Source organism: Sapajus apella, unplaced genomic scaffold, assembly GCF_009761245.1.
Source record: "Sapajus apella isolate SASKATOON/1434 unplaced genomic scaffold, GSC_monkey_1.0 scaffold238, whole genome shotgun sequence".
Taxonomy (NCBI): Eukaryota; Metazoa; Chordata; class Mammalia; order Primates; family Cebidae; genus Sapajus; species Sapajus apella.
In genome coordinates this window covers 231675-257488 of record NW_022437178.1, presented here as the reverse complement: position 1 = coordinate 257488, position 25814 = coordinate 231675, and the positions used below count along the sequence as shown (strand labels likewise).

The following is a 25814-nucleotide window of genomic DNA, read 5'->3' as shown; positions in this document are numbered from 1 at the left end:
GTTCATATCCTTTGCCCACTTTTGAATGGGCTTGTTAGTTTTTTTCTTGTAAATCTGTTTTAGTTCTTTGTAAATTCTGGATAACAGCCCTTTGTCAGGTGGGTAAACTGCAAAAATTTTTTCCCATTCTGTTGGTTGCCGATTTCTTTGAAATGTTTGATGCGATGGGCAAACTGCCAAGACTGATACAAGAAGAGAAAAGATGAGACACAAACATATCAAATAAATAACAAGAAAGTAGACATGACCACTGAACAGAAGCAACATATTTGAAAACTTAGATTAAAGGGATCAATCCCAGAAAAAAAAAAGATAAATTGCCAAAATTGGTACAAAAAGTAGATAAATTCAAAAGGATCTTAAGTATTGAAAATTTAAATAAATGAAACTGCACGTTCTGCACATGAACCCCAGAACTTACAAGTATAATAAATAAATTTTTAAAAATTTAAATAATAATTAAAGATCTTGTTTTCCATCCTTAACAAATTTATACCCAGATCACTAGAGATTTCTATCAGACTTTTAAGGAACAGTTCTAATTTTATAGTTCTTCCAGAAAAGAGAAAAATAAAACTTCTCCAACTAATTCTATGAAATAATACAATCTTGATTCCAAAATAATATAATATGGGCAATAAAATAAAATTATAGTTCCATTTTACCTCTGAATATATATATTTTTAAATCTTAAATATTAGCTAATTATGTCCAAAAGTGGATTTTAAAATTATACATATACATATACATATATATATAATTATTACTTCAGGATGATAACAGGATGCAAAAACTATTAAAAATCATATAATCTACCTTTAAAATTTGCTACATTAATATACTAAAAGATTAAAATAACATGTTCATCTCAATGCAGAAAATGCTTTTGACAAATCTCAATGCTCAAACTATAAATAAATAGAAATTTACTAATTTGGTAAGTGTTATACATAAAAAAATACAGTATACCTCATAATTAATGGACAAACCTTAAAGGCATTCCCTTCATAAACAAAATCAGGAGCAATATCATTATTAGTGTTTAACCTAGTGGGGTGCCCTGCCCAATGCTATAGGGAAAGAAAAAGAAATAGGTACATTGATTGAAAAAAAAAACAACAAATGATATTACTTGCAGATAATATATACTCTCTAGCTAGAAAAAAGCACCTAATCAATAAAGTATTGCAACTAATAATTCAGAAAGCTTATCAGAAACAGTCAAGTTACAAAAATTAAAAGTGCTTTTTATCTCCAGCAATAACCAGTAACAAAATGTATTTTAAAAAAAGATATCATTCAGAACAGCAACAAAATGTAAAATAACTAGAAAATAATGACAACATATAATACCTCCATATAGAACATTTTTAAATCTAATGAATGATATAGAAGATCATCTCAATAAATGGAGAGACATTCCAAATCTTGGATGGAATGACTTAATATTATAAACATGTCAGTTCATATTAATCAGTAATATGAATAAATAAATACAATCACAAATACCCCAAAATATTTTTGTTGAATTTTTTGAGAAGTTCGATAACAAGTTTTTTATGGAAGAATAAAGATCCATGAACAGGTAAATCAACATTTCAAGAAAAAGGCAGAGGTACTTGCCCTACCAAGTATTAAGACATACTACACATAGTAATAAAACAATGTGATATTATTGCAATGACAAATAGATCAGTGAAACATGATAAGAAGCTTAGAAATATAACTACGTTTATATGGAAACTTAATATACAGTAAAGTGGGCACCATACATCAATGGAAAAGGAGAGATTAATAGGAGTTGCCAACCTGGCTCATGCTGTAGGTAAAAACAAAATTGGATCCTTACCTAAAATCACATACAAAGAGACTGCAAATGAAATGAATATCTGAATGTGAAGCTTAAAACAACAAAGTAGAGAGAAGAATATATGGGAAAATATCTCAGTAATGTCAGCACAGGAAAGAACATTGTAGACAAGAACGTCACATGCACACGTAATACAAATATAGTGATGACTTTTATTACATTATAATTGAAGATTTCTGTTCAGTGAAAGATACATGAACAAAGTTAACAGAAAGATGACCCACTGAAATTTTTTGCAGTATCTAAAACCAACAACGTACTAATATCTAAAACATACAATGAACGTCTTAAAGTAAAATAAAATTAACAGAAAAATGGGCAAAGTATTTGAACAGGCAATGTGTAGAATAGTGTAATCAAGATGGCTTACAAATATAAATAAAGATGTTGAAACTCATGAATAAGGGAAATCAAAATAACACTGAAATGGGCTGGAAAAAGTTAGGAAACCAGATATTGCTAGGTGTTGGCAGGAATGTGGGTTTAGGAAACCTCAGGCACTTCTGGTAAGAAAGCAAAGCTGTTCTGGAGAGTTATCTGACAGTATCTAGTCAATATCAAGTGTACACATAGCCTACTGCCCAGAAGTTCTACTTCTGTGTCTATGGCCCCCAAAAATATCTCGCAGAGATCTATAATGGGTATATGTAAGAGGATGTTCATCACAGCATTATTTTTAGTGCTGAAGAATTAATTAGAAGCAATCTGAGTGTTCATCACCAGGGAAGTGCAGAGGTATACTGAGTAGATGCAAAGCAACAGCACAGTTAGAAGCAGTGGTCTAGATATATATACTGCAATATGGATACTAAATTTAAAAAAGGTGAAAAAAAAAAAGAATAAGATCTAACATAAAATAGCACTTACATAAAAGTAAAACTCTACGAACATAAAAGTAAAACTCTACGAACATAAAAGTAACAATACACACTTTACAAGCACCTATACAAAAGGAGATATATAGTAAACGCTTTAGAATAATTATCTGGTGAGGGAGGAGGGGAGGACTGAGAATAAAGAATGTGGATGAAGGTTAGTCAACTTTTCCTAAGAAGAATTTGCATAGCTTAATAATTATAATGTGTCATGAAATAAGGAATATGATCAACTCAAATCTCTATACCTAGGATTTAAAAAAAATAAACATTGATATTCTGAGCACTGATGGTCTCAATTCAGCAAAAATTCTGAGGACAAAGCCTATGAAGGGTTCATTTTGCAAGCTCACATAATAGAACATCCTTGGTGAAAGCACAGGAGAAAATAAAAGGGCTAAAACCTAAGAACAAACAAATTCTGGATCTCTGACTTCAGAAGACAAAAGAAAAGAAAGACGAGGAAAATTGAATCATTTTCTGTAGGAGTGTTAACTTAAAAATTACACAATTTATAAATTTTTAAAGGAGAGTTATATTTCTTATAAAGGGTTACAGTCATAATGGTGACAGGCAAATTCTGACAGGCTGGGAAGCAAGGCCTCTGGCTGAAGCCAGAAAGGCAGGTACTTCAAGGGAGGAGGGACTGGGGTAGGAGCTTCATGTGGAACCAATCGACTAAACATACATATTCAATGGGTTATAGAAGGAGCCATGACTAGGAAGGTAGTCCTCCTAATGCACACATACTGAATAAGTGTGCATGTTACATCTTACCAATGTTCACCTTGGAGTGGAGACTTAGTATTTAAATATATTAATATTAGGCTTTATAAGGTCTTTTCAGGATACAAAGTCATTCACATATGCAGCCTTTGTAAACTGGCTAGAATCTGTCCACAGTCAGTGGTCTTCTTATCAGGAGAAAGTTATTGAAATAGTTTCTTGTCTAATCAAAGCTGTAGCTCTAGTTTATAGAACAGTGGGGATGGAGTCAGTGTCTGGCAGTAAATGAACTACAAAATGTTTTGTAAAATATTGCTCACTTGGAGGCCAGTGCTTGTTTAGCTGCTGGAGAAAAATAGAAACCTTATGTCATTGAGAACATAGTTTATTCTTTAAGTGCAGAAGTGTGTGACTTAACCCTTGCCTTTTATGGTCTTAGCTTCTGCTTATAATTTGGTATCTTACTGCCACAAAGAGTCTGTTCTACCAGTCTTGTATTCTCTATTTGCACATCAGTGCTGGCCAGTTATGTCTAAACCCTGCAAAAGTGAGGGGATATAATAAGATATGTCTGACTTCCTGTCCCATCATGGCTGGGAATTCAGTTTTTAAGATTTATCTAGGGTCCACTTGGCCAAGATTTGGGGATGGGAGGCGGCTGTTCAGTCAGTAGAGGGGTTTAGGATTTATTTTTAATTTCTAGGAGGAATCATGCTCAAACTGCCAAGTAGGTTGCAGTGTTGAGCCAGGGACAGGGCCACAGACACACACTCCTGTTTCCATAGACATTCCTCAGGCAGGCCTCATGGACTTAGCCAGGACCCTGCTCTTGCCCCCAAAGGAATTTATCCTTTTAAAAGTATAATATTCCTCGTATCTGACTGTTCTAATGCACAGTGGGTTAACCATAGTTAACAATAACTATATTTCAAAATAGCTATTAATAGAAGAGAGAATTTTGAATGTTCTAACCATAAAGAAATGGGAAATGTTGGAAGTGATGGATATGCTAATTACCCTGATTTGACCATTACATAAGGTATATATGTATACAAACATCACTTAAATATAAATATGCACAGTTATTAGATGTCAACTGAAAACAAATGAAACTTAGAAAGTATAATGTGATAATACTGTTTCAGGGATCTGATCTTCGATCTGAAGAAAAAGAGGAGACATGAAAGAACTGAGGGGAGGGCTTGTTATTCCTCTTCCTCCCCTTTCTCTGTTACCACCTTGCCTTAACATGTCCCTGGTTATTTTGCTATGTTTTTATATTTATTATGATTGCAGAACACAGAAAAAAATAAATGGCAATTATATCAGTTCTAATTCTACTTGAAGTAATCAAACAACTCAAACTTTATTAAATGAAAGGGAGAATTTATTGGTTCACGTGACTGAAAGGTCTTGAAATGGGGCTAGCAGGCTGTACTCACTCTAAGGCTTAAAGGATGTCATCAAGATTGGGTGAGCTTCTCAATCTCTAAGCCCTGCTTTTCTCTCTATTGTCTCCAATTTTGACACACAGTTGTGAGATGGCTGCAGCAGCTCGGCCTACATTCTTCCCTGTTCAAATCTCAAGGCGAGAGTGTAAATTAGTTCAACCATTGTGAAAGACAGTGTGGCGATCCCTCAAGGATCTAGAAATAGAAATACCATTTGACCCAGCAATCCCATTACTGGGTATATACCCAAAGGATTATAAATCATTCTATTATAAAGACACATGTACAAGTATGTTTATTGCAGCACTGTTCACAATAGCAAAGGCTTGGAACCAATTCAAATGCCCATCAATGATAGACTGGATAAAGTAAACGTGGCACACATACACCATGGAATACTATGCAGCCATAAAAAAGGGTGAGTTCACGTCCTTTGCAGGGACATGGATGAAACAGGAAATCATCATTCTCAGCAAAGTGACACAAGAACAGAAAACCAAACACCGCATGTTCTCACTCATAAGTGGGTGTCAAACAATGAGAACATGTGGACACAGGGAGGGGAACATCACACACTGGGTCCTGTTGCGGGGTGGGGTGCTAGGAGAGGGATAGCAGGAGGTGGGGGGATTGGGGAAGGATAGCATTAGGGTAAATATACCTAAAATAGATGATGGGGTGATGGATACGGCAAATCACCATGGCATGTGTATGCCTATGTTAAAAACCTGCATGTTCTACAATGTACCCCAGAACTTAAAGTATAATAAATTAAAAAAAAAAATCTCAAGGTGCAGGGGCCAAGGGGCTAGAAGGAGAGGTGGAGGATGAATGCTTCCTCTTTACTGGTAGTTTCCACAATAGTCCTGAGATTCACTCTGCCTTAGACATCCAAGGTCACATGCTTACCCATTCCTGTCCACTAATAACCAAGCAACATTCTTCACTCTCAAAAGTCAAAGATAACCCCCCACCCCCTCCTCACAAGGAGTAAGAATGGCCAATGGTTGGATTCCTAAATGAAAATCAGAGACTGTTGCCACAAAAAAAAAAAAAAGTGGAATGTATATAATGGAAGAAAACAATAAACATACATAGAGCAATTTTTACTACTTTTTTGTAGTATTTGTATTCAACGTTCACTATCTTCTTAAAGCTACTCTTTTCCTAAAACAGATTAAAAAAAAAACCTTCTCCCTGATCTTCAAGAGTCAGTAAAGGAATCCAGAAGATCACACTTACCCCTAGAGGACATTTAAAAACCTCCATAATCTCAGGGAGAGGGACTCAATTAAAAAAAAAAAATTCTTGGAAAAAAAAAGGAAAAGTTGTATGTTTCTTGCTCTTGTGTCTTGACGGAAACACATACACATGCAAAAATTCAATCACAATAAGAGTGCTTCATATTGTTTACTAATTTCGTAAGACTTCACAGTTATATAATACTAATAATTACCATTATTGAATACCTTGCTATCATGCTAGGCAAAGTGCCAGATCATTGACATATAATTCTTTTAATACACTGAAGAAGTACGAAAATTAGGTATTATTATGCTCACTTTAAAGATGAGGAAACAGACCCAGAAAGGTTAAGACATTTGCTCAAAATCATAGAGCTGGCAATTGGAGAAGCCAGTAGTCAAAGGCAAGGCTGTGAGGTGTGTGAGATTGTGCTTTCAACACTATACTATGGATTTTGTAATCCTGGCTCTAATTAGGGGACCTATATGGTGAACATGGTATTATTTGAATTTAACCATTTCACATACCTCATCTGAAAATTTCCTATAATTAGGAATTTCATGAAGAAAATCTAAAAAATTAGTTGAGGATTTCTAGATGCATACTGTGAAAAGAATTGTGAGTATTAATATTTATCATGTTCTATGAATCACTTTAAGCATAAATGTGAAATGCTGTTAGAGTACACATTGCAAGAGTAACTAATTGATAGCCTGATTAGAAAAATGATAGAATGAGGTAAAGAAAGAGGTAGACTCTGGGAAATATGGATTGAAATGATGAAACAAAAAATGAGAAGAGAAACTACCTTACCCTCCCAAGTATTGCCATAGAGGAGTAGAAGTCATCCTGAAAAAAGCTAAAGGCAAAAGACCCAGGTCTAGATTAATACAATGGCTTGATAGTCCACACTATGAGATGCCATCAAAAGTCTGACCTAGCTGTGGGGGACTTGACTCCAAGTTGTCTGGATATCCTAAAATAAAATAAATTGCTTGTAATAAATTATCTAAGAAATGGAGGAAGCCATACTTTAGGGAATGCTGATAAAATGAGTTGAAATGTTGGTGGTCTGAGTCCACCTCTAACTCAACAAGATCACTACTGATGTGAGAATCCATGAGGTTAACAAAAAGGAACATCATTAGTCTCATAAATTCACACTTGGAACCTTAGGTCTCAGTGATTCTTCTGGAAATGTGGTAGTTTAGGGTCTTGAATAATTTTTTTAACTTTTGTTATAAGCAGACATTGTAAATAATATGTGAGTACAACTCCAGAGTGGTTCTGATGTTTACCTTCTGAACCCATCTAGTTCTCAAACTACTAGATTATGCAACCCTTCTGCTCCTACAGCTAAACCACGTACACTATTTTGGGCCCTCCCCTAACTACACCTGGGTAAGAGGAGTGTGGTGTAGCCTGGTGTTGGGCTATACCAATCACCATGGAGACTATCAACCAAACATCTGCCTAATCTATGCAATGTAGGTGGTGACTTATGAAGGATGAGTAACTAAGAGACTTACAAGGAGGGAATAAAGTCCAAGTTGATAGAACGTTAGTGTTGAGTAGATAGAGGGGTCTTCAGGTATTGGAAGCTCAGTGAGGGCTCCATAATCCAGAATCAGTACTAATCTTCAGCAGGGAGAATTTAAGAATAGAAATTACCTAAAGTAATTAGTAAACTAATTAGCATCGGTTCAACTATGCTGCTAATCCGATTTTGATCTTTCTCAGTTATGATAAAAGTCTCTACCTGGTCATGATAGAAACTTTATTTGTTCTTTAGTCTTCTCTACTTCCAAGATTAAAGCCCTGGCCTAAAATAAGAGCCCTAAGGTCCTGCTACCTAATGACATGATATTGTTGATACCAACTCCCCATTACCCACTGCCCACTGAAATCTCCTATTCCTGCCTTTCCCATCACTGAGTTCTGCCACCTGTCAGACCCTACTTCATTAGATTTCCCTCCCTAACTTGCCCCACACCAGCTGCTTCCCATCCCACTAACCTATTGCCTCTTGTTCTTCACCCTCTCTCATCTTCCACCTCCAGTGCATCACCAAGATTTGCTTTTAGAACCTTTCTTCTCTTCAATCACACTGCCAGTGCCTTAGTTTGAGAATTTACTCTCTCTTCCTTCTTTTATATAAGTTGCCTGTATCCAGGTCAATCTACCATCCATACTTCTAGTAGCTATGTTTACTGAATAAAAATCTGCTTCTGTCAATTTTCCACTTAAAAACCCTTCAGTTGCCACCCAATATAAACAATATCTACATCACTTAGCATGGCTTGCAAGGTCTTTGCCTATGACCTTTCAGGCCTACCTCTCCCTGTTCTTTCCTGTACGATCCAATAAACACATTCTTTAAAGTTCAGTTCAAATATTACCTCCTTGTGACCCCTCTAAAAGAAAATAACTTGCTTCCTCATCTGTCTTACAATAATTTACAAATACCTTTATTGTAACACATATCATACTGTTTACATGTATGCTTTCTTCATTAGATTATAAACTCTTGGAGGACAAGGAGCATGCCTTCTTCATTTATAGTTCTGTGACAAGCGTGGTGACTGGCAGGTAGTCACTGGCAACAAATGTTTGTTGAATGAATAAATGATCCCTAAATACTGTGACCTATCTCTTAGTCTGAATTTCTCAGTTACCTGCAGAAATAGTCCTTCTGGAATATATTCTTGTCTGTCTGTCTGTCTACCCATCTGTCTGTCTATCTATCTATCTATCTATCTATCTTATCCCTATATACAAAGGAAACAAGCGAGAAAGGAGAGTAGAGCTTATTCCAAGTGCCAGTCCCTCCTGATCTACATTCTCCTGTAATTATTAGCCCATGTTAGACCATGTCCGAACAGAAAATATTGGTGAAGCCCTTGGTCGTGACTAGCTATCATGTCTCTATTCTGGCTTGCTCCTGGATTTTTTTCCCCAGTTTCCTGATGCTGCATCACTCTATCGCCAGTCCTTACTGTTTGTTTCTATGGAACATGAAATGGTGAATGGTCCATCGCTTACTGCTGATACTAGTCATTGCTGAAATAGCCATCCTAAAGATCTTACAGGCTCTATTTATAACCATGAATTCAAGTCATGAAGGCTCTCTCCCTTAATTACACAGGATGATCGGTTGTTTTATCTATTATTTTTTCTGTTCTTACTTTTGTCCTTAATTGTTAGAGAAAACTTTCATATAACACAGTTACTCCATAAATGCCCCTCTCTTCACACCTTAGAATGCCTCTGGCCATCGCTGTAGTTATGCCTGAGAGGTCTAATAAAGTACCATACATTTGGAAAAAACAACTTTATTGATATAAGCACGTCCTGGAGAATATTTTTTCACTATACAAAAAACTCATATTTGATCATTGTTTTCTCTATATCTGTCTATCTCTCTCACATACATTCTCAGTGTGTGTGTGTGTGTGTGTGTGTGTGTGTGTGTGTGTCCAGAGGCTTCTGCATCTGTAGTAGCTGGAAATAACATATATGTCACATATACCCCCACCGCGTGTGCGTGCGTGCGCGCGCGTGCACACACACACACACACACACACACACACACAAATATATACACCTCTGCCACAGTCTTCCTTCAATTCTATTCTCAATTTCCAGCCTTGTCAGCCATCCTGATTTCCTCTTCTCTAAACGTCAAGGAAACTGTTAATGCGTATCTGAGAATGAAAATGTTGGGCATATAAAAAAACTGAAAGACAATCCATATTGGCATAAAATGGTTTGCTTATATCCAGAAAAGCCTTATTCTCTCTCACGCCCATTCCCTCTACATCTTTTACCTCCTTCTCTCTTTCTGTCACTATCACACGCACACACAACATACATGCACACACACACACACACACACACACAGAGAGAGAGAGAGAGGGAAAGAGAGAGAGAGAGAAAGAGAGAGAGAGAGAGAGGAGAACTGACTATAAAGAAAGCAGCATTTGAGGGCATCAAAGGAAACTTGAACATTTTGTTTGCTTGGGATCAACATCATCGTCCTGGCAAATACAAGCTCCAAGTGGAAGTGTTTTAGCCAGATACCGCTCCACCACTGTATGGCTAACTAAGCAGGAACATCAGCTTCAATGATGCCATGGAATTCAAGAGAATATTCAACCTGGAAAAATTCTAACCTCAAACAGCACCTCCCAAAAGATGACTACAGCTCCTGTAGGAAATCATTTAACCACAAATTCCAACTCCCCTTCACTCCTACAGCCTCAGTCATACATCTCAAAGGGCTGATCCTTGAGTCGTGACAACCTGACCCACATCAGCAGCTCAGAAGCCAGATGGCAACACAATGCCTTTCCAGCCTACTGGGTAGGAAAAGGGAGGGACAACCAATTGAATGATTATAATTGAAATCCTATAATTTATTATTTGTCAATAACTTCTGCCTTGGGGGAGTTCTCTTCACTCCTTAGCAAATGCTGGCAGCCACAATATGTAACCAGACACCTAAAACACCTCTGAAACCATTTCATTATGTGGCAACAATGAAATGGAGAATAAGGTCTCTGTGGAGATAGAGAAGACATGCCACATCACAGAGTTCACTATTCAATAGATGGAAATTTTAAAGACTTAGGAGGGAAAATTCCTGTGAGATTCTGAGGGTAAAAAGTTATCATGAAAGTGGGATCAGCTGGACTGGCAGGAAGTGTGGCATAAAAAACCCAAGAACTATCCTCCTGTTTGCAATATAATGTGAAGTTGATAGTTCTGTTACCCCTGCAGTTATTAAACTGCACAGATCAAATAACCACCTGAACTGAGCTGTACTGAGTCAAGCAAGGAAATTTACTTCAATCATAGAATAGTAGCTCTCAGGTTGAAAGGGGCAACTATCAGACATCTACCCAATGTTCCTCTACTTAACTCCTCTGTAAATTATCCCTGTCTCATGTTCATCTCCCTGTAATTGATGCAACCTGATGCAACATAAATAGGATTTGGAGTGAAAAGCCCTGAGTTGGAGGCCTGGGTCTTGACTTTTTAATGTACCAGCCATGCAACATTAGACCTTCTAGTCTTCCACTACAATATGAGCAGATTGAACTAGTTGATGCCAAGATTCCATCCAGTTCAAAATTCTCTAGGCAATAATAGGGAACTCACTGTCTCCAAAAATAATTATTTGCATGTTTGGACAATTCTATTAAAAAGTCCTTACTCATATAAAGTCAAAACATGGTTTCTTATAGTTTCTACATATTTATCTGAGTTCTACCTGCCTTGGGATTATATAGTCCAAGTATAATCCTTCTTCTATATAACATCCATTCATATAGCCAAAGACAGATATTGAGTCTCCCATCCATCCACCCATCCGTCCATCCATCCATCCCACTGAATTCTGTTTGCCACTCATCTAGACAATCATTCTATCTACTTTACTCAGAACACATCCCAATTTGTCCGTATCCTTATTGAAAAATAGTCATCAGAACTGAACAAAGAGCTACAGAAACAATCTGTTGAATGCTGAGCGAAGAACATCACCATCTATTTTGTTCCAGCTAATGTGTTTCTTTTAAAGCAGCCTAATATCACATTACATTTTGGCTATGGCATCACTCTGCCACTGCCAGAATACTGCTTCTTTTACTCGTGTCTTCTACCCTGTCCTTGTAAAGTTAATTTGGAACTGGAGTCAGAATTTTACTTTTCAATCATATTCATTTATCAGATTCGAGCCATCGGTGTAACATGCTAAAATCTTCTTGAATCCTCAGTCTATCCTAAAAATATTTGCCATCTACCCAAATTTTCACCTAAGTTATTGATAAAATATAATGAGCATAACATGGTCTGGAAAAAAATCCTGGAGCAGACCACTAAACACTACCCTCCATATTTACATAATTCTGCAAGATTTCGGGTCTTCTGGCCATTAAAAGGTCAGATCCAAGACTGCCCCATTCTTGACACTCTCTCGACTCTACCTTCTTCACTCAGTTATAGTCCGTGGTCTAGTCTTTCTGCTGATCCTGCAATGATTTCCACAGTTCACCTAAGATGTGGGTACTTTGAGAAAAACCACTGTTTAAAACATTAGAAATATAAAGAAGGCTAATAGAAAAAGGACAAAAGTTCACACCCAGAACAATATGCCATGGTGGAAATAATGTGAGTTGGAGTCTGAATAACCTCAGATTAAATCTTAGTTCTGTAACTTACTTGCTTGGTGACCTTGGGTACCTTATCAGTATCAGTTCTCTCATCTCTAAAGTAGAGGTAATAATAATGACCTCACAGGGTTGTCCTGATTAAAATTAATACATGCAAAATATTAGCACATTCTTAGCACATAATAGGTATACAATATAGATTACTATCATTATTACAGCATGGTAGAGCTAAAAATGCAATAACCACTGGCATAAAAAAATTAAACCCAAGAAGAACAAAATAGAAAATGAAGATCTATGTTCTACAGGTGTTAACCGATACTCCACAAAACAAAGAATCAATGATGTAATAAGGTTAAGAATTAGGACATTAAAAACAGTTTTAAACACTCTGGCATATTTTTATCTCTTTGACTCTGAACAAGATTGGCACACCCTTGCATCTCTTATTTGATCATTTCCCAGGCATTGCTATAGGGCCCAACGACACATAGGATGACTCAGACTTAGTCAATGCTAGGGTGAGAATAAACAAAATTTGAGGCACCAGGGGGCAGGGGGAAGACATATAAATAAGTAATCAATATAAAATATCAACAGTGCTATTGAGAGGTAAATACAGAGAATACAAGGGAACAGTGATAAATCTGGAGATGTCAGATAAGGCTTTATGCAGGAGGTGATAATTCTGAAGTATCTTAAAAGATAAAGAGAATTTAAGGTTGAGGGTCTCTCCAATTATGGTAGTGGAGGATAGCACGCAAATATTTTAAATAGTAGTGGACCAATACAGGCTCATCCAAGAAATACTGATCACTCTAGAGTGACTTTTCCTTGAGATACAGGTAATAAGAGAGACAGCTGGGAAGATACAGATTCATGCCTATTGTAAAGGGGCTTGTATGTCAAGTAAAGAAATTTGGAAATCTGCAGGCAAGAAGAAACCAGCACAGGGAATGACATACGTTGGTAAGATGAATTAGCCAGCTTAATAGGAGAAAGACAGGCTAGTTACAACAATTTTTTTTTTAACCAATGCCCAATTGAAAGATGGTCAAGACCAGAACTAAAATTATAGCACTGGAGGTAGAGAATAGGCCCACATAACAAAATACAAGTGTGAGTAGAATTGATATGATGTGACATGAGTATGAGGAGTTAAGGAAAAGGGGAAATGAAAATAACTTTGTCTAGCTTGAGACACCCAGTGTGTGGGGACATCATTACCAATATGTGGACTTCTGGGGGATAGTACATTTTGGTAGGAGGCACAATGTAACTTCAGTTTTCAATAGTATGGATTGAGATAACCATGAGACATCCATATGGAGATGCAATCTGCTCAACTTAACAGTGTGTAGATCATAAGAGAGACCAGGGATAGGAGTCCCCTGTATATTTGTGGCAATAAATGAGAAAACTCATGGTTTAAGAAGGGAGAGTATGTTGAACGTGTCTCTCATGCCACGATGCAATAACCTTGAAAACAAAGTAAAATTACACTAATGATTCTTACCTAACAAACTCATGCTTCTAGTGATCACCACTTCTAACTCAATTGTTCACATTCTTGCTTTTCTTTGAAAAATTAAAATTAAATTTGCCTATCAATAATTTCTGGAAGATAGCATTCATCTCATGGCAAGTTCTCTCAGTACCCAAAGATGGGATTCATAGATTAAAAAGGAACATATTATAGATGCTTGTGATGTTTCTTATCATAAATTAAATTTCAAGTTCTATAAATGTATTAATATGTCCTACTCTTCTAGAGACAAGGATCAGGAAGTGTATTTATCAATAGATATTTATCAAACACCTACCAAGCCAGAGTGGAGTTACAAAAAGTAGGTGTGGGCCCTGCACACAAAGAACCTGTATTAGCCAAAGGGACCCTTCCATAAAATTTCCAGTATGTAAACCTAAATTTGGAACTTGCTAAAACAAGTACAGATGAGTACGTGAGGAAGCTGGGAAGTAAACACATGTTGCTGGAGAAATAGAGGTGGAGTTATGGGTGGATCTAGGTTTAGTTAGGAATGAATCAGACCATCCCACAGAGGGTGACTCCTCCCTGCATGAGCCTGTGACTAGTATAAAAAGGCGATTATCTCAGACTTCAGTACCCAGCAAGCTCCTTCGGGCTACATTATATTTGCTCTTTTGGTGAACAAGGTAAGAGGGAATACATTTAACTTTGCTTCCTTACTATTAAGCAAGGTGGAAATCTGAATGTGTGAGAACTATAAGGCTCTCCAAATTTAGGGTTTTTCTCTTTCTTTTTAGTGGCACTGTCACTGAAAGGTTTATTTGTATACACAAGGCAAATGAGGGCATAAATTTGCTTTCCATATAGCTGTTCAATACTCTTTGTATTGTTAGATTGTCCATTTATTCATTTATTTAACAAATATGTATTAACTACCTTCTATTTCGTCTTGGCTCTGATTATGCAGCAGGGAGCTACATAAACTTGCTAGCAGCTTACCTTTAGTAGGGGGAAACATTCAGTAAACAACAATAAATGAATAAGATAATTTCAAATAATGGTAAGAATAATGAAGAATATAAAAGAGTGATGTAGTAGAGGAGGGGTATTCCATCTTTCGGCTTCCCTGGGCTACACTGGAAGAAGAATTGTCTTGGGCCACACATAAAATACTAACATTAACAATAGCTGATGAGCTTTTCTAAAAAAAACAAAATCATAATGTTTAAGAACGTTTACAAATTTGTAAATTTGGGGCACATTCAAAACTGTCCTGGACCACAGATTGGACAAGCTTGTAGCAAAGTGATGGGAGGGAGGAGGAGGATGCTTTAAATTACATGGCCGGGGAAGACCTCTCTGGGGAATTCTCTTTTGAGTTGGGATCTTAATAACAAAAGAAACTAGCCAAAGCAAAGCACAAGATTCTAAGTAGGAGTAAATTTGTTTTAAAGAACAAAAAGAAGCTAGTGTGTCTTAGAACATACATAATTAAAAAGAGGACCAGTGGTATACGGTGATGTCAGGGAGCTGGACAGGAGTAGGCCATGTAAAAAGGGGCACGGTATAATTAAAACGGTGCATGTTAGGTTTTGACATGTACTTAAAAGGAGGAGTAAGATAATCTACGTTTTTAAAAGACCACTCTGGGCTGCTATGTGGAAAACAGGATTATAGGAAGGCAAGAGCAGGAACATGGAGAGAGGCTGCTGTCATTTATGTGAAAGATGATGGAAATAATAGAAATAATGAGAAATCACTGCTGAAACCAAAATCTAGAAGTTATCCATGATTCCTGTTTTCTCGTCACACTGATTCATCACCATGTCCAGTCAACTCTGCCTATAAACATGCTAATCTATCCATTTATCTCCCTCTCCACCATTATCATCCTAATCCAGGATACCCTTTTCTCCCAACACTATTATGTTATCTGAAAATACCACAACTTATTTATCCATTTCTCTATGGATATATATTTGGGTCACTTCCATTTTGGGAGGTATTATAAATAACAGGGCTATGCACATTTTTGTCTATTACTTTTGGTTGCACACAGGTACATATTTCTGTTGGGAATATTCTTAGGAGACAATTGCTAGGACTTAGATACTGCCAAACAATTTTCCAACGTGCTTCTGGTTTATGCTGCCTCTAGCAGTACATAAAAAAAATCTCAATTTTCCACATTCTCACCAATATTTGGTATTGTCAAGGGCTGTTTTCTTTATCTTTTTAATAAAAAGATTTTTTTGGTCTCACACATTATTTCAATCTGTATTTCCCTGGTGCATAATAAGGCTGAGAAGTTTTGATATGTTTATTGGCCACCTGGATATCCTTTTCTGTAAAGTTCCTAACGTAGAGATTCATTTTTCTGTTGGGTTAACTGTATTTTTTTCTATTGATTTATAGGAGTTATTTTTATATTCAGGGACAGATTCCTTTATTGGTTAAGTGTGTTTTGTATATCCTCCACTGTGCAGCTTGTCCTTCTCTCTTTTAATGGCATCTTTAAAAGACTAAACATTCCTACTTTTAATGCAGTAAAATTCATCAGTCTTTTTCTTAGTGATTAGTACTTTTTGAATTTTATTTAAGTATTCCCCCACCCCAAGGTCCCAAAGACATACTCCAATATTATCTTCTCTTATTGCCTATATGTAAAATCTACCTGGAAACTAATTTTTTTCCCCATTTGAAAATTCAATTAACCCAGCACCATTTATTCAAAAGGCTATTCTTTCCCTGCCAACCTACACTACCATCTTTGGCATTAACCAAATGTCCAGAGTGATATAAGACTGATTTTGTACTATTATCTTTTATCATTCCATTTGTTTAGCCTTGCACCAATGCCATATTGTCTTCCTTTATAACACACCTTGCTATCTGGTGTCTTCCAACTTAGTCTTCTTCAAGATTGTCTTACCTAATCTTGGCCCTCTACATTTTCATCTACATTTTAGAAATTACCTTATCAATCTTTATTTTTTAAAAACTTCAGATATTCAGAATGTGATTTCATTGCATCTATAAATGAATTTGAGGAGATTTGATATCTTAATGCCATTGAGACTTTTAATTCATAAACAAGCTATATATTCTTCCATTTATTTAAATCTTTATTGTACTTTAGATTCTAGGGTACATGTGCAACTCATGCAAGATTGATGCATGGTACATTCATGGCAAAGTGGTTTGCTGCCTCCATCCTTCTATCACCTACACCTGAAATTTCTCCCCATGTTATCCCTCCTCAACCTCCCTCCTGCTATCCCTCCCCTAGTCACCCCCCACAATGGACCCTCTTGTGTGATACTCCCCTCTCTGTGTCCACGTGTTCTCATTGTTCAACACCTGCCTATGAGTGAGAACATGCCGTGTTTGATTTTCTGTTCTCGTGTCAGTTTGCTGAAAATGATTTAATCTTTAGTTTATCTCAATATTTACAGTTTTCTGAGTATAGCTCTTTCATGTTTTCATTTATTCCTAAAATTTTTCTGTTATACGCTTTTATGAATAGCCTTTCTTATTTCATTTTCTCAACACTTAAAATCTCAACATTTATAATATTCTGAGACTTAATTAGATTTATTCCTGAAATTTTCCCAATTTTTTATGTTTTTGTAAATAGCATCCTTTCTTATTTTACTTTCTAATTCTTTATTGCTGTTATATAGAAATACAATTGGTTTTTGTATAGTTATAACCAGAAACATGTTTAGTTTACTTATTCTAATAGTTTAGCTATACAGTCTTTTGGATTTTTCACATACAAAAGTTATATCATCCTGCAAGTAATAACAGTTTTATTACTTTTTTTCTAATTACTCTTCTTTTAATTCCTTTTCTTAACTTATTGCTCTACCTAGGACTTTTAATACAAAGTTAAATAGGATGATACTATGCATAGTATATATCAATAGGAGGATACAGGCATACTAGTCTCATTCCCAAACTTGGAGATGAAGTCTTTCATTTCACCATTAAATGTAATTTTTGCTATGACATTTTCATAGACATAATTAATCTTATATTTGTTAATCAGAATTAATGTTGAATTTTATCAAGTTTTTACATCTATTATGAAGTGCATATGATTTTCTCCGTTATTCTAGTTCAGTACGTAATTGGTTGGTTTTCAATTGTTAATCCAAACATGAATTTTTGAAATAAAATGTACTTAGGAATGATGAATATTCTTTTTATATAACACTGGATTCAGTCTACTATTATTTTCTTTCAGAGTTTTGCATCTATATGAAAGGAATTGTCCTGAAAATTTTGATTCTTATAACATTGTCAGGGTACAATACATTCTTATAACATTGCCAGGCTGGATTAATAAAAATGGGTGTTTCTTCTTTTTCCTTTCCCTGAAGTAATCTACATGATATTATAGTTACTATTCCTTTTTTACGCACTGAGTAGAATTCAGTAAAGCCATCTGACCTGCAGTTTCTCCCCTAGTGGAAATGAATGCATTTAAGATTCAATTTCTTTAATAAACATAAGTCTATTTAGGTTTTCTATTTATTGTTGGTTCAGTTTAGTAACAAGTATTTTTCTAGAAACACTTCTATGTCATCTGAATTTTTAAATTAACTGGTATTATGTTTTCTTATAACATGCTCTTATTATCTTTCTAATATCTGAAACATCGATAGCAATGTCCCCTTTTACTTTCCTGATATTGGTACTTAGGCCTGTACTCTTCTTTTCTTGCTGGGGTTATCAGTTTTATTAGATTTTTTAAAGACTAAATCTCTTGGCACTGTGGATTCTCTAAATTTTCTATTTTATTAATTTCAGTTATTTTATTATCTCCTTCATTATACTTTCTTAGGGTTTAATTTGTTCTTAAAACTTCTTGAGCTATATACTTAGGTAATTAATTTTTCAGTCTTTCATATATATATACATTTATATATACACAACTGTATGCTGCTTATAAGAATCACACATAAAATATGATAACAGCGATTGAAAATGAAAAGATGCAAAAAAGATACCATTTATATATATTGTGTATATATATGTATATATGTGTGTGTGTATAGAGAGAGAGGATATTTATTGCCTACATACATATATAGAATAGGAATACATTAATTCCTTATGGAATACATTAATTCTGTGCCTAATGGATATTTATTGCCTATCTATCTCTATATATAGATAGATAGATGATAGATAGATAGATACAGATATTTGTTGCCTATATATATCTGTATCTGTATTGCAATAAATATCTGTATCTATCTATTGCCTATATATATATAGGCAATAAATATCCATTAGGCATGGAACTAATGTATTCCATAAGTTCATTTTTCTCATTTTCATTGAGTTCAAACTATATTTTAATTTTGCACTGCAATTTACTCAATGACCCACTAATTTTTTTAGAAGTTATTGCTTAATTTTCAAACACTTGAAGATTTTTCTAGTTATCGTCCTATTGTTTAATTCTTGCTTCATTCCACTGTATTAGACAACAAACTCTATGATTTCAACCCTTTAAAATTTATTGAAACTTGCTTTATGACCCAGTATATGGTCAATTTCAAAAGGATGGGTATTCTGCAGTTGTTACGTGTAGTATTCAATGTATGTTGATGTTTTATTAATAATTTTGTAGAAATATTCTATATTCTTACAGACTTTTTTACTTGTTCTATCAGTTGCTGAAGAAGGTATGTTTAAATCCCCCACTATGATTGTAAATTGTCTATTTCTCCTTATATATTTGTCAATTTTTATTTATGTATTTTGAGGCTTTCTGGAAAATTGATCTTTTATTGTTATAAAATTTCCCACTAGGAATATTTTTTGCCCTAAAGTCTACTTGACAGATATTATTATAACAGTAACGGCTTTCTTTTAGTGTTTGAATGGTATCTCCTTCTTCCATCCTTTCATATTCAATCACTTTAATCATATTTGATGTGTGTCTCATATAAGCAGCATACAGTTTTTTTTTCATTCCAGTCTGATAGTCTTGTCTGTTAACTAGAGTATTTACTTCATTTATATTCAGTGTTATTATGGAACTACTTGGTTTACATCTACCATATTACTACTTGGTTTCTACTATTTCACCTGTTCTATTTTTTTTTTTCTATTCTTGACTTTTTTGGATTAAGTAAATATTTGCCAGTTAATTGTCTTTATACTAAAGCTTAATAATTATATCCTCTTTTATTATTATTTTCATGCTTGCCCTAAAAATTATAGCATGCACCCTTGATTTGTTAGAATATATTATTTTAAAAAATTCTTTAACATCTACCCAAATAATACAAGTGTCCTACGATACTTGAACTCCATTTTGTCACTACCTTATCTGGGATTGTTATGTATTTTAATTCTATTTATCTTAAATCCTGAAAGATATTATTTTATGCAATCAATATCTAGCTATATTTTTCCACACATATGCTCTTTCTGTTGTTCTTATTCTTTCTTGCTTCTCTGCTCTTCCAAGTAGGATCATCCTTCAATATTTTCTTTAAGGCAGGTCTCTGGTGATTAGCTTTGTTTTTGTTTGCTTGAAAATAGCTTTGCATGTTTTCTTTTCGGTGGTTTACTGTTAGTATAGAACTTATTTTTCTTCAGAAAGATGTATGTAACATTTCATTGTCTTTTAGCTCTCATTGTTTCTTTTGAAAAAGACAGATATCAATCTTATTGTTGCTTCTTTGAAGGTAATACGTGTGTTACTCTAGCTGCTCTTAAGATTTCCTCATTGCCTCAAATGTTCAGCAGCTTTATTATCCTGTGTCTTGCTTTGGTTTTCTTTTATATCTCTAGCTTGGAGTTTACAATATTCTTTTAAACCTTTGCCTTCATATCTTTCATCAGTTTTAGAAAATTCTGTCATTTAATTCTCAAAATACTGTATTTCCCTTTAAATCTGAATGTAGGCCCCACAAAATTGTCACAATCTTGATAGCTCTGTGATACCTTCAAACACATACACACACAGTTTTCCAGTTGTATTCAGTTAGTCTGAAACAAACTAATAAACAATTGTACAAAGCAATCTTTAAAAATCAAACCATATTAGATCACTCTCTTACCAAAAAAAAATCTAGTCTCATCATACCTAAAATAAAATGCACAAATGTCACTTTATTTAGAAAATCATCATTATCTGACCCATCTGTATCTTTGACTTTATCTTGTATTACTCCTGCTTAGTCCAGAATTTTCTAACTGAGTTGGTATTTTTCTATATCACTAACATGCCAAGCTGATTTTCATCTTGGAATCTTTGTACTGTTCACTTTGCTAAAATTCTCCAATTAATTAACAAGGGCACTTCCTTCTTATTTTTCCATTTTAAGCTCAAATGTCCCCTCTATCACAATATAGTCTTTAATTAACCTAAAGTACCCAAAGGTATTCTACATAATATCACTCTTATTTTAATCTTGTATGTATCACTTATCAATATCTAATTGTTGAATTCATTTGTTTAATGTCTTCAAAAAAGTAGGCAGGCACCTCATCTATCTTGTTCACTACTATATTTCCGAAGCATGAAACGGTGCCTAACCCTTTAGCAGCTGTTCAATATTTGTTAAATGAATGAATGAATCAATGAATGAATGTAGAGCTCAGGGAAAAGGCTATGCCTGGAGGTATCAATTTTGAAGTCATCAGATAGATGGTATCTGAAGTCACGAGATCCAATGAGATTGCCTCAGAAAGGTGTGTAGATTTTTTTTTTAAAAGAAGGTGTAAGACACAGGCATAGATATTTCCAACCTTTTAAGATTGAGCAGAAGAGAGGTTAGCAAAAATTACTGAGAGAGAGCAGCATTCAATAGGTAAGAGGAACATCAGAAGAATATGGTGTCATGCGATCCAAGAAACAAAAAGATTCCCTTAAGAAAGGAATGGTTGATTCTACTTCACATACCAAGAAATTAAGTAAGATGATGATGATGAGGGTGATGATGGAGAAATGACAGTGTATTCAGCAACTTGGAGGTCACAGATGATTTGACACAAAGCAGTTTCAGTAGAGTCTTGGTGATAGAAAATTGAGAAAAGCAGGTTAAAAAGAAAATGGATAACATTTTAAGAGAGAAAGCAGAGAAAACTTTTCCAAGACTCCTGTGAAATGAAGCAGTTAATTAGGTTAGTATGATGTTGGGAGAAATATTGAGGTGGGGAGGAATATTGGATCAAGGGAAGGGTTTTAAGATGGAAATACTCCAGTATATTTCTGTGATGATAAAAATAAACTAGTAGAGAAGGCAACAGAGTGGAGGTAGGGAAAAGGGACTAAGTTTAGGGATATTTTGAAAGTAGAATCAATAAAACATGTTGAAATAGATATAGGATGTAAGAAAAGGAGAATCAGAACTAATTTTCAGGTTTGTGACTTGAGCAATCAGGAAGACAGGAATAACTGGGGAGCTGAACGAGGAGACTAAGAAAAAAGTAGCCATTGAGGTTGCAGAAGAAACTTGAGAGTGCGGGGTCTCTGAAGAAGGATGCAGCCAGTTGCATCAAATGCTGCTGATACGTCAAGGAATATGTAAAATTAAAATGGATATGTGGATTTAGAAAGATGAAGGATTTTTTACTTGGTGAGAGTTTTAATACATTTTTTAGAGAGAAAAATACTTTGAGTAAAGGAAAACAAGAATAAGGAAGTAAAGACAGAATGTATAGGCACATCTTTTGAGGAATTTTGCTATAAAAGGGAACAGATAAATCAGATGGTACCTAAAGGCAGGTATGAGATTGGGGGTGGGGGAGAGATGGGAAGGTAGGTGTTAGATAAGAGATATTTCAACATGAATATATGCTGAAGGGAATGATCCAGTCAATGAAGAAGAATTAATGATGCAGAAGAGACAAGAGGCAACTGCAAAAGCAAAATATTTGGATAGACAAGAGAGAGTGGGGCTCAGTGCCAAAGTAAAGGAGAGGAGCCCAGACAGTTCCTTCACGCTAAATGAAGTGAAGGCAAGGTACATAGATATAAATGTAGTAGATTGGGAGATCAGATATTGAGAGAATGAGGAAACTCTTTTCCAATGGCTTTGAGGTTCTCAGGAATAAAATTCAAGGACATCTTCTGACATAAAGGAAAGGGATAAGTTGGAGGTTTGGCCAGTGGATATGAGTTGGACAAGTGGATGTATACAAGGAGCATTCAGGGAGGTTAACCATTATGTCTAGCCATGATAAAAAGGGAAGTGAGTATATAAAGCAGTAAATATACCCTTGAGACTGAGATTTTGCATATGGCACAAGTAAAGATAAGTTCAGGGTCTAGAATATCACCATAAATAAGTCTGGCTGAAAATAATCACACATTTTAGAAGGGTTTTTGTAAGAAGCATATAATTTTTAAAATTCAAACTTTACGATCTATATTTTAACTGGCAAGATCTGGTCTATTTTACAAGTATTATAATTAATAACAATACAATTATATGTAATTCTACTAATTTATTTTATGCTTTCTGTTTACTGTTCTTTTTCTATGCTGCTTATTTTCTTCTTTCCCAGCTTCTATTCTATTATTGAACTTGATTAATTCCCACTTTTCATCTCTAATGGTTTAGAAATGGTAAATTCCATTCGTTTAGTAAATACCCATAAACTTACCAAAATACGTATATGACTTAACCACAGCAAAATTCATTAATATCTAGTTCCTCGTACCAAACAACCAAAGGTCCAAAAATGGTTTCGTTCTGACTACTACAGTAATGTCCTTAACATTATTGTCTTCTATAATATTTTAGTTTCACCTGGTTTTGTAAGTCCTAATAAAGTATTATAATTCTTTATACAATACATGCTTAGATTTATTGACATGCTTACTAATTTCTTCACCAATGAGATAAACTGAACATTCCTTAAATGGCAAAATGAAACCCAACTAGAAAAACTTTTCAAATATTGAAGAGCTTTAAATACATCTTATCCAATTAAATATTATAAACTTCGTGACATGTTTTTAAAAAAAATAAATTGCATAAATATTCATTGAGAATCTTTCCATATGGCTAACTGGCTTTCAGAGAATTGAGTCTTAGCAAATGAATCATTTATTAAGTTGGCTTTTGGAGAATAAATTTTCAGTAAATTTGTATGAATAAATTTTACTGCTTAAAACAAGTCAGCCTTTCTAAATTCTTATTATGAGCAGTGGCAAAATTAGCAAGAGAAATGATCTTATCTAGAGCACACTGAGGTCCAGGCCAAAAAAAAAAAAAAATGGGCAATTTTATTTAAGTAAGTAAAACTCTATGCATTTTCTTTACGTAGTTGGTAAAGAGAAATTTCTCATGACCATCTTCTGTTCTTAAAGATGGATTACTTAGGGGAAAATGTAGGTTTAAAGTGTGGGAAATGATTATAATAATATGACTAAGAAAAAAATATACAAAAATATAAGCACATTTTCATTTCCTCTTTCTAGGTTCACATATATTGCCAAAATATGTCCACTCTCCTGGAAAACATCTTTGGCATCATTGATCTTTTCATGAAATATTCAAAAAAAGATAAAAACACTGAAACACTGAGCAAAAAAGAGCTGAAGGAACTTCTGGATAATGAGTTTCGGCCAATCCTGAAGGTAAGAGTTTCTGACAAGACCAAAGGATAGAGCATTTCTGCTTCTCTTCAATAATCTAAGCAAAGGTTATTTTGAGCTCTGTATAAACTGCCTCTCTTAAAATAGGAAAAGAGTTTGTCTTGTCTCAAAAAATACGAAATTTGTTTTTCTCTCCTATACCTAAATATATATTATAAACATACAGACATGCTAAATGAAAAAAAAAACCATGAATATTTAATTTAAAAATTAATGTAAAGTAGATCTTAGTATTCGGTATTTATAATATTCTCCCAACATCAACATTATTAAGAGAGTATATATTAAAGAAAACTAAATAACGAATTATATATGACTCTGACTTTTAAAATAAGTAAACAAGGCACTTACCCCATAACATCTTGATACCTTACTAGTTTTTAAAACATTTTTGTTCATATCTAACATCTGAGTGAGAATGAGATGAAAAATCTTTAAAAGAAAAACAGAAAGACTTCATCCCATTTTTTGATATTTAGAGATCAAATTTCCTAAATTAACTTGGAATTAATTGGCTGGCACTGTAACTGTCTGATGCAATCTCCCTCTGTGAATTCCCTCTGTACAGAATCCAGATGACCCAGATACAGTTGAGGTCTTCATGGACAACCTGGATATAGATCACAACAAAAAAATTGACTTCACTGAGTTTCTCCTGATGATATTCAAGTTGGCTAAGGCATATTATGAGTTGAACAGAAAACAGAATTTATCTACATCAGGACACAGGCGCAAAAGGCACAGTCATCATGAGAAACACGAAGATGACAAAGAGGAAGAAGAAAAACAAAAGAAAATCAGACCCTCAAGTCTGGAAAGAAACAAAAGAAAAGAAAATAAGGAAAGATCCAAGAGCCCAAGAGAAAAAGGGAGAAAAATACATGAATCACTGCCTGAGAAAAAAGGAAGAAAAGAATATTCACCTACTCAGAGAGGAGAGGAAAAACATGGAAAAACACGCCATGAGTTAAGGAATAAGAAGAGAAACAAGACTGACAATAGCAGATTAGAAGACAAAGAAGAGGAACGAAGCGTAAGTCCCTATAGAAGAGAAGAAGAAGAGGAAGAAGAATTTGATTATGAAAATACAGGAAGAATGATTGAAAAATGGAGAGAAACAGGAGATACTGCCACATATTACACAATTCAGAATAAAGTGTATGATGCAAATGATAACCAAAGAGAAAAACACAATAAACTAAAGCCAGCAAGTACATCTTATGATCAATCATCATCTCAAGAAGAAAGGTCTGGATATGCAGATTCGAATCAGAAACAATCTTCAGCGGCCAGAACCACTAGGCACCGGGGATCCAGCGTTAGCCAGGAGAGCCACAGCGAGGGACACTCGG

The 25814-nt window shown here is 34.8% G+C and overlaps 1 protein-coding gene across 1 annotated transcript in view; it reads left to right on the top strand.

Moving 5' to 3' along the window:
• The window catches only part of FLG2 (filaggrin family member 2), a 46721-nt gene that overhangs the window by 19605 nt on the left and 1302 nt on the right, over positions 1–25814 (top strand). The window contains exons 6-8 of the mRNA XM_032271569.1: positions 24286–24444; positions 25031–25271; positions 25554–25710. Coding sequence (XP_032127460.1) covers positions 24286–24444; positions 25031–25271; positions 25554–25710 — 557 coding nt within the window. The remainder of the gene's footprint in view (positions 1–24285; positions 24445–25030; positions 25272–25553; positions 25711–25814) is intronic.